General features: G+C 34.5%; 2 protein-coding genes across 2 annotated transcripts; both read right to left on the reverse strand.

Moving 5' to 3' along the window:
- Positions 1–1,755: 1,755 nt before the first annotated feature.
- Positions 1,756–2,306, reverse strand: LOC148570357 (uncharacterized). The gene is made up of 3 exons (XM_088508386.1): positions 2,063–2,306; positions 1,910–1,991; positions 1,756–1,798 (listed from the first exon to the last, which is right to left on the reverse strand). The coding sequence occupies exons 1-3, from the start codon at positions 2,304–2,306 to the stop codon at positions 1,756–1,758; spliced, it is 369 nt and encodes a 122-aa protein (XP_088364512.1).
- A 2,466-nt stretch (positions 2,307–4,772) lies between these two features.
- Positions 4,773–7,660, reverse strand: LOC148570358 (uncharacterized). Its single transcript, XM_088506996.1, has 8 exons — positions 7,508–7,660; positions 7,232–7,448; positions 6,427–6,511; positions 6,201–6,315; positions 5,932–6,010; positions 5,757–5,812; positions 5,443–5,553; positions 4,773–5,063 (listed from the first exon to the last, which is right to left on the reverse strand). Exons 1-8 carry the CDS (start codon positions 7,658–7,660, stop codon positions 4,773–4,775), a joined length of 1,107 nt encoding a protein of 368 aa, XP_088363122.1.
- Between the last annotated feature and the right edge of the window lie 2,099 nt (positions 7,661–9,759).

A 9,759-nucleotide genomic window follows, 5' to 3' on the forward strand; every position in this document is an offset into this window, starting at 1 on the left:
CTTACGACATAGGGTCAACAGAGTATCAAGTCTCAACCTGGAGCACGTGGTGGCTAGCCACTGCTACTACCCAGGGAAACTCGTATCTCAGATAGTGGAAATGCAACATTCACATTTATCAATGATTCAGCATAAACATGCATTCAATCTCATCCATGGATCAACATCCATCTCAGCCATCCGGCTCACGGTTCATTCCAGAACCAGCCAATATTCATATCATACACAGCCATTCTGGCTCACGGTTCAATCCAGAACCAATCAATATGTATAAACATACACAGCCATTCCGGCTCTTAACAAAACAGCACTTCCACATTCAAAATCATCAACTTCATGAAATCGGCATTTAAGCCATAAATCATTTTCTCAATTCATTTCACTTTGAAATCAAGTTTCAACTCTTTTCAGCCTTGGCTTTAAAGATCTCATTTCTCAAATTATCTCAGGCTCATAAGCCATTTTTACTCAAGGTAAATTCCCCTTTTAAAACAATGCCACTCTCGGCATCCTCTTTCCAAAACTTCCATAATCATGGTAAGTTAAAAGCCTCTTTGAGATATTCAAAATCACCCATCCTACAATGGGATTTTATAACAAAAGTTTCTCGGCAGAGTCCCAAGTCTTTAGGGAAGGTCAACCTATATCAATTCCTTAAAATTCATTGAAACTATTAAAATCATGGATTCTCGGTTCAAGCAATTTAAACTGAATTTATTATGAAACCGACCATACAAAATCACAAGTTCCAACCCGGTCCTAAAATAAACTCATTTGAAACGGAACCGGTTCATTTGAATCAAATCACCTTCAGGTTTCTTTTTGGAATCCTTTTTTTCTAACTCTTCCAAAATGCCTCAAACTTAATTACTCAATCAAAAGTCTAGATTCCTTTGAAATCACTAAAAGACCCTTTTTATATTGTAATCAATATTAGAGCATCATTCTTTCCTTCAGTGATTCAAATGGTAAAAATAGTTCATTTCTAAATGGGCCGAACTCAACGCATAAAGTTCATTAAATAAATTAAGCTTGAAAACATAATTATTCTCTTAATAAATCACATAATACAATTTCTCAGATCCGGCCCTTTTTAAATAACTTTTCAAACACGACTAGGATTTTGCAGAAATTTCGGCAGCACCTCCCCTAAAACTTGGACTTTTGCCACCCGGTTCGGGTCCCAACTAAATCGTTTCTCATTCCTTTTCAACAGCTCAAAACCAGAAACCAATTCAAAGCAAGGTAAATTCCAACAGTCGCCTCAGTGGCATATCTCGAGAAAACCATTTCAAAGTCAACTCAATATCAACCGATTTAACTCATTTCCAAAGCTTTAAAGAATCAGTTCAGCAATAAATAATTTATCAAAACCAAATCAATTAAAGCAACCCAGGCTGAATTTCAAGGGTATTCTATCTTTCACATCATCAAAATAATCAATTCAATTCAAATCAATCCTCAACGGATTAAACTCAGATTTCAAATATTTAAAGAATCAGCTTCAAAACATTACATTTCACAAAGCCGCACAACAACTCAGCCAAACCAACATTCATAAACATTCGAGTCAATCAAATAATACATAAGGCCGATACAATCACTAAATACACCATATCTCACATCAGTATCCATATGTAATAATTCCAATAATAAACTATAGTTTTCGGAAAGCGCCCCTACCTCAAAACGCAAATCTATAACCCAAAAGTCTCACAGAGTCCTTTCCGCCTCAACCCGAAATCAAAGGCAGCTTCAAAGCACAGCCCCACACATTTCCGCAGCAGCACAAACAGCTCTAATTTACGACAAGCAACCTCAGTTACTAAATCTTAAGAACATTAATATCGTAAAGGCTTTAACACACGTACGTGACACTAACGCAGGATTTCGAAACATAATTACTCACCGAAACAACAAAATGAAGCAGCTGCGATTCCGGACCGACCCGGCAACAGCTCCGGTAGTGGCCAAAAGCTCCGGTGGGTCAACTATAATAACCACGCAGCATCAAAATCTTCTCGAAACCCAAAATGACAGAAACCACAAATGAAACCCTTACCGGCAACTTTTCCGGCGACGGCAGAAGTAGCCAGAACCTCTGGCAGTGGTTCCGGTGGCCTCAAAACTCCGGTAGCGGCGCTGTCAGACTCCGATGGTGTTTCAGGGCAGTTCTGGTGGCAGAAAGGTTTTCCGGCGACCATACACAGCAGACCCCCAACCACAGCAGCAGCTAGGAGACCGGCGGCCATGGCGGAAGACTCTGACGGCACGACAGCAAGGGTGGTGGAACCATCCTCCATCATCGCGCAACCTCTCTCTCTTTTGGGCTCTCTCTTCTGTGACGGGAAGGGCAGCGACAGCCCGGCTCCTCACGCGTGGCGGTCCGGCGCGGTGTCAGATGGCAGAGGCGATAGGGAGCACTGTGGGTTCAGCAAACAGCGGCGGTGGCTCCCCGTCTTGCCCTCGTTCACGTTCTCCCTCTCTCGGACCAGATCGACGGCGGCTGCGCTCATCAGCGACGGCAGCGAGGCGACACCCCTCCTCGCGACGGCGTCCTCCTTCCTCGCGTGTCTCCCCTCTGTTCACAGACCTCCATTAACGGCGATGGCGAGGACCTCAACGGCGGTGACGAAGCGACTCCGACGGCGCATGAATCTTCTCCCTCTCGCCCTCCATTTCTCCCTCACTCTCCCATATGGCAACAAACAGCAGCGACGGTGCCTGTGGTACCCACCGGCGCTGCTCCCCCTTTCCCCTCTTCCCTCTACAGCTCGCTCCCGATCTCTCTCTTCCCTTGCTTTCTCTCATTCCCATACTTTCATTTTCCTTTCTTTCAGTGAGCTGAGTGTCTGTGTTCAGGATAAGGAGGTTGCGGCTGCTGATTGGGTTAGGGGAAGAGAGCAACTGGTTAGGGTTTAGCTGGGGGGTTAATTTGGTAATTTAGACAACAAGAATTAGGGTAATAGGGTTAGTTTTGTAATTTCAAATAAAAGTAGGGATAGTATAGTAATTAGATATAAATTTTAATCCAACAATAATAATGTATAGAAATACCACTTGCTCGTATTTCACATTTTATTTCCAATAAAATGTTCAAATCCAATAATTATAAATAATCTGATTAAATCCTTTATTTTTCCAAAGTAGCAGTATTAATATTTAAAATATTAATTATTTAATCCATATCATATAGAAACCCTTATTATTTCACAACTACCAACTTTATAATTTGAATATAGAAAATAATCCAATAATTATAAAATTGGATAATAAATCATAACTTGTCTCAAATTCAATAAATCACAACTTGCCTTAATTATCTGTAATAAAAATAATTTTTGAAATTAAGGCTATAAATTTATATATGATTTGAGACTTGATCATAAAAATACTTTTCAAAGGTTCTGGGTCTTACAATGGGATTGTTATAAATTTATGTATTCCTTCTTGAGTGTAGTATTGAAACCCTTTGTTTGCATGTGCTTTTAGATTTATGTTTTCAATCCATTGGTTCTTACTTCCACAGATTTAATAACGTTATTTTGTATATTACATTCCTCTTTGTTCCACCATGTTGTGTTGGGCTCGTTGCTTAAAAAAACATTACATTCTTTTGCTGCGTTGTGTTGTACTTACTATCATTTAGAGAGTACTTATTCTTTGGTTTTTTGTTCTTTTTATTTCCTTCTATTTTCAGACACCAAATAATATATTACAAATTACATATTCAGATTGAATTTTGTTCTCATACTTTAGATATTGTAGTTAGATTTTTGGTAAATTATCCTTGTTAAAGTTTCTAGCATAATAATCCTTAGAAATAGGTGGTTTCTTGCCATTCATGATTTCTGAAAAATAAACAAATAAATAATGGAAAAAGGGAATGTGCTGCATTGTTGTTTTGGACTATTGCAGTGAGCTTGTTCTATTTTAATCATTTCTTATTATAGGTAAAATTTACATCAATGAATCATTGACTTTTTATAGGTAAAAGTATCTTAACAATTATCGGGTTCATCAAATTGTGTTTGCAGAGATTTCAATTGTTGGAGGTTTTCTGTGTTAGTCAGGCAAATCGTTCATTGCGCAATCCGCAGTCAAAATGATTATATATAAACTTTTTACATACCTACATGTACAAACATCAACAATTATTTATATTTTTATCTAAATAGATTTTGTCCGTAGTCCAGCCACGTTAACTGGCATTTAGCACTTAATTACTATAAAAACACCATGTACACACACATGTACACAACACCACACAATTTATTATCTCTTACCATGCACATAGTTCGCACTTCATTTGAATACCTAACCCCTAAGTACACATGAAAGACTAATTTTCAATTGCCAGCAAAGTTAAATTCATTCTTTATTAAATTAAATTGTTTGGACTAATATATTTAACTTATCATATACTGTGAATGATAGCATCTCCTTTGATGTATAATTAACATTTGCCGAAAAACTTTTAACATGGTATATTAATATGATATCATATAATGTTTTAATGACTACAACGACAAAATGTTATCTCTTGTCAATTACTTTTCTATTATATATTTATGAATTCAAATGCAAAACTTGAAAGGAAAACAATACATTAACCATCCAAAGAAAAGGGACAGCAACATAAATGTATGTTTGAACCCAAAGGATAACATCATTTTCTATAAACCACATAGTGAAAGCTTTTTATTTAGCGTCAACAAATGCGATGGATTTTATTTTATTAATGCCCGAGTAAGCATTAAGAGAACACAACCTCAGAAGTCTATGCCAGTAGGATGGTTGGTATCGTTCGTTAAATATTTCTCAAATGCAAGAAGATTCATAGTTGCAGCCGATGGAATCTGAAAAGAGCCGCCACACCCAGTTCTAACACAGATCTGTTTCACAGGGGTGTTGGAGACCGTGGCATCACAGTCAATGGTGAAGATAGCTGCGTCCTTTGAGTTAGGAATCGTGTTCGAAGCAACCAGGCCGTCCTCGCTACAATACTCGTCTACATCCTTGTCGCAATCGGTTGATACGTTGGCCAGGTTCAGGATGTCAGCCTACGAGATACAAAAATGGCAGGATGAAAACTATGTATATATAGAAAGGAATGTAGTACTTTTGATTTATAAAGGCAACCACGAACGCAAGGTTAAAATAGTCCAACATGCTAACCAGATTAATCTGATTTTGAGCAATAAGGGAGTTAGTAATGCCAGGATCGGAACAGATCCTAGAAACTGTTATAACGCAAGGTTGAAATTTATTTGGACTGTCTAGCCTTGCAGTCAGCTTGAAAAGAAGCATCTTTCCAAGTAAAGTATTAAGCTCTTATAGGAAATAATCCCTTTCATAACCCTTCACTTGCAAAAGGGAAAATGTCAGTCTTCCATAATTGAGTTAAGAAGGTTATCGAAAATGAATTCGAAAAGCATGCACCTTAGTGACGAAAACACACCGAAGATCAGCAGCAGAGACACCAAGAAACTTAGAAGTAGAATTCTCGAAAAGTACAAAAGTAGCTGTATCAGATTCATCGACAACTCGAACCTGGACGCAAAACCTTCAAGCAATAAAAAATAAGCCATCAACACTTAGAATGTAGTTATTGTGGGTAGGCTTAATTGGCAAGTGACAATTTAAATGTATGTTATCTTAAAGATACGTTAAAATCCATATCAACACATATGCTAGTCTCGCAAAACATTTATTTTTACCTCACAAAACTTTGGATAAATTACTTAATTATGAACATTCATATTAGAAAAGATCACACAACAAAAGGTTTTAACTATTTCTTCAAGATACACTACAAATACACAAATGCATCAGTAAATACGATTATTGACCTTGCAATAAATGCAGAACTGTAAACATCACGCTTGGCACAGTAAAACTGATCGGTTAGGGCCTCAAGACCTTACGTACAGCGCTTGTAAGCCTTATACCACCATGCATGATTCTTATCAATATTGATGACGGTCCCACACGTGACATAAGTTGCTTTCTACAGTTCAGAAGGGACAAAAAAATAGAAACTAAGTCAAATTTTCTTTGAATAAGATGAGATATAATTGCATCCCCATGTAATAATTTAAACCATAGAGACCAATGATAGATCAAAAAGTCCACCAACGGCATATCAAACAGAATACATCAAAATAAGTTTAAAATAGGCATGACCAAATAACACACACCTCAACCATTTCTTTTATTTGAGCAATTGATGCATATGGGGTAAGGGTAAGGAAATCATCCATCGGAGAATGCCTTACAACGTCGGTGCTATATTTGTCCCCAAGTCGAATCAGCCTTGTGTGCACACAAATGTTAACAAAAGCAAATGACACATAAGTTTTAATCGATGGAACCAGTTTTCCCACGTAACAGAACAAGACAGAATGCCCTATTAAAGAGACCCACCTTTGGCGGAACTTCTTGACCACCTTAATATCAGCATTCACGAAGATCTTTGTAGTGAAGTTGGTGTTCGTAATCATCATCACACCTAGAACACGTTTTTTTTTTTTATAGAAGTAGTTGGTTACATAGAAGAATTAGAATATAAGGCAAAATAGAACTTCAACTATGCTTGAAAGAAAAATTTTTTTAGGTAACAATGAGTAGCCTAAGTATATGAATAAAAATTGTTACCAGAATAAAACATGCTATGACACACAACGTCCGTTCATGAACTGTAATGTTTAAAAAAATTACTAGGTTACCATTATAGAACTTCATTTTTGCAAATTGAAGTATGACTATATACTCAATAGCCTTGTTAGCCTCAAGTTGTGTGACAAAGTCAGATGCATAATTCTCTCATAATGTGCATCATAACTTCTCGTTTCCACTTTGGATCCCCAGGCATTTTTATCTTGATATAAAAAAAACAATAAAATCAAAAGACATTAAATCAGTCGACATTATGAAACTCGCGATTAACGGCCATCGTAAACGTTTATCCCAAAGAGAAAGAGAGAAAGCTAACCTAAGATCGTTGAGCTTAATTTTCATGTAATGCGATTTCTTTTCCTTTTTTCAAAGGGTATAAGATAACTTTTTGTTGATAGGAGACCTATGAAATCTAAACAATACAATACAGTACAACATCAAGTAAAAAAAACTTGGAACGGCGACTGGTGAAATATGATGGTTCGTTACATATAGATAGATCAATGTGATAAGAGAAATGTGCGTGACACAACAAACAAAAACATATACATACCAATAAGATACATGTCATCTCTGATTGAAGAAATGATATCCTTTGTGGGCAAAAACTCAAAAGACTCATTCGGGATATCTGTCTTATCTACACGTGAAACCAAGGTGTCCCTCTTAAATATGGTCCTCATGTCATGCTTAGTAGGCTTGAAATTCAAAGTATTAGAGTCAATTGTAAGATTAGACAGCATATACACCTTCCCCTCTTCAACAAATGGCTTAAACAGACAGTAACGAATATATCGTATCAAACAGAAGTACTCTTGTTAATTACAACCAATTCCATTGAAGGGTTGGAGTTACTCTTGTCATAAGAGGGTAACTTCCACATCCTTAATATTCTGACTTTTATATACCACTTCTTATCGAGAATGGATGATATATCTTTAATTGCATCAAAAATGTGTTCCATATATTTGATATTCGACATGGTACAACTTGAAAGAAGATAATGAGATGACAAACTTAAAAACCTTGCTCAAGTTGTTTAAAGATATCAAGAATCCTTTAAGCTGTGTTTATTTAATTGGACAAAAAAAATATTTCAAATAATATAACAATAACAATAATAATCAAATTTCAAATTAAAAATAACCCTAACACTACGCTATACATTAGACAAATGGTTAACAGTTAGGAAGAGAGCATATATTTCGAATTCCAAATCACTTGAGTGACGGAAACAAAAATAATAATAACAATTATAATAGAAATAATAATAATAATAATAATAATAATAATAATAATAGCAATAATAGTAATTATAATAACAATAATAATAATATTAATAACCATCATAATAATAAGAACAAAACAAATAAAAATAATGATGTTAATAATTAAAAATAAATACTATTAATAAGGTTAACAAATATTAATTAAACCGGATTGTAAGTTGATAAAATTCAATAAGAAACGTGTATATAAATCACAATATTTCGACAGTGTATCGAATAAAGATTTCGGCACTCCACACCAGGATTAACGTATAGCATCCAAACATATGAAAACAAATTTATTTATTAACAACATAGAAATCTAAGTATTACATTAGAACGAATATTAATGATATGAATAATTGCCACAATAATCATCAACAGCTAGATGATTCACAAAAATTAAAATGTCAATGAACCACACGAATACGAACAACAATAATAAAGAACTATAGAAATATAACACGTACTAATCACCATAATTGTACTTTCGAACATATACGACACATATATAATATAAAGAATTTCATTTTTTATTATACTGCCATAAAAAAGTGTAACACAAATTTAAAATAAATATTGTAATATTTTATATTTTAATATAATTATAAATAACACAGTAAAGTATAAGATATTGCTCATATGGTTATCGTTATAAGCCAAGAGATAAACGACAAGCAAATAAAAATAATACTGACCAATATCAAAGTGTTAGAGTAACTCTCTGTGCGTCCATGAGTCATGGGTGCAGATAATTTATAGGGAACAGAAGTGATCGCATTAATTAAGGTGCATCCATCTAACTTTAACAAAGATCAGCGAACACAATTTTTGACACTCTAAAAATATTTAATGCATGATTGAAAAAAATGTTGCTAACATGAATTGTGGTTAAATTTGGATTACTTACTTAGTTGAGCACTAACCTCCGTAATTATTCAAATTAATCAAAATCAAATTAATCAATTAATCGAATATATTGGTAATTGGGTTTATATTGGTATTGGTATTGGTATTTATATCAGTATTATTCATATTCATATTCATATTAATATGCATATGTATATAGTTCGTATATGGATTTATACATATCTAAATGCATGCATCTAATATCTATATCTAATCTAATTTAATATCTAAAATCTAATATTGAATATCTAATAACCATGGTGAATATCAAATATAATCCATGTGATCTATGTAATTTAATTTACTTTGAACAACCAAATAACCCAGATGAATAGAGTAATGACATGAAATATGCTCAAAATAAGTTGAGGGTGGAAGCATTAGAGTAACATAGGAACAGGAATAAAAATTAAAATAGCATCAATCTTGAATATTCTAGATACACAACAATTCAATTTCAATAGTTAATAACTTAGTAGAACAGGTTACTGACAAATGTTTAATAGATGAATAAAATACTATCAACATAGTCAGTGTATTATTTATTATCCTTTCATGTATTTTTATTTAACCTTCGGATTGCTACCTGTGTGAACTCAATGTGCGTGTTGAAGACTACGTTAACATGTAATTACCTTTTCGTACTGAATATATAGGCGGAACACATGGGGGAAAGATTATGTGACAAATTTGGCAAAGGTAACATACATACAATATATAATATATTAATAAAGAACCATGTATATACATTATATATATATATATATGAAGAAGGCAGTGTTAGAAAGCTTGGGTGCAACGCAAATTGCCCTGAAAATGTTTTGTGTTTTTCTTTCTCTATTCACAGTAACTGTTTTTATAAAGTTAACTAAATCAGGGTGTGTTTGGCAAAGGCATTGGGAAA

Source organism: Arachis ipaensis, chromosome B3 (assembly GCF_059453495.1).
Source record: "Arachis ipaensis isolate K30076 ecotype BB chromosome B3, ASM5945349v1, whole genome shotgun sequence".
Lineage (NCBI taxonomy): Eukaryota > Viridiplantae > Streptophyta > Magnoliopsida > Fabales > Fabaceae > Arachis > Arachis ipaensis.

Bases quoted from the DNA above. Each gene is read 5' to 3' on its own strand.
- LOC148570358 (XM_088506996.1), bottom strand. From the start codon at position 7,660: ATGTCGAATATCAAATATATGGAACACATTTTTGATGCAATTAAAGAT. The intron at 7,449-7,507 runs GTTGTAATTAAC...TGTCTGTTTAAG, and splicing joins CCAACCCTTCAATGGAATTG to CCATTTGTTGAAGAGGGGAA. The intron at 6,011-6,200 runs GTGTGTGTTATT...TCTGAACTGTAG, and splicing joins AAATAAAAGAAATGGTTGAG to AAAGCAACTTATGTCACGTG.
- LOC148570357 (XM_088508386.1), bottom strand. From the start codon at position 2,306: ATGATGGAGGATGGTTCCACCACCCTTGCTGTCGTGCCGTCAGAGTCT. The intron at 1,992-2,062 runs GTAAGGGTTTCA...TGGTTATTATAG, and splicing joins CGTCGCCGGAAAAGTTGCCG to TTGACCCACCGGAGCTTTTG. The intron at 1,799-1,909 runs GTGAGTAATTAT...GTCGTAAATTAG, and splicing joins TGCTTCATTTTGTTGTTTCG to AGCTGTTTGTGCTGCTGCGG.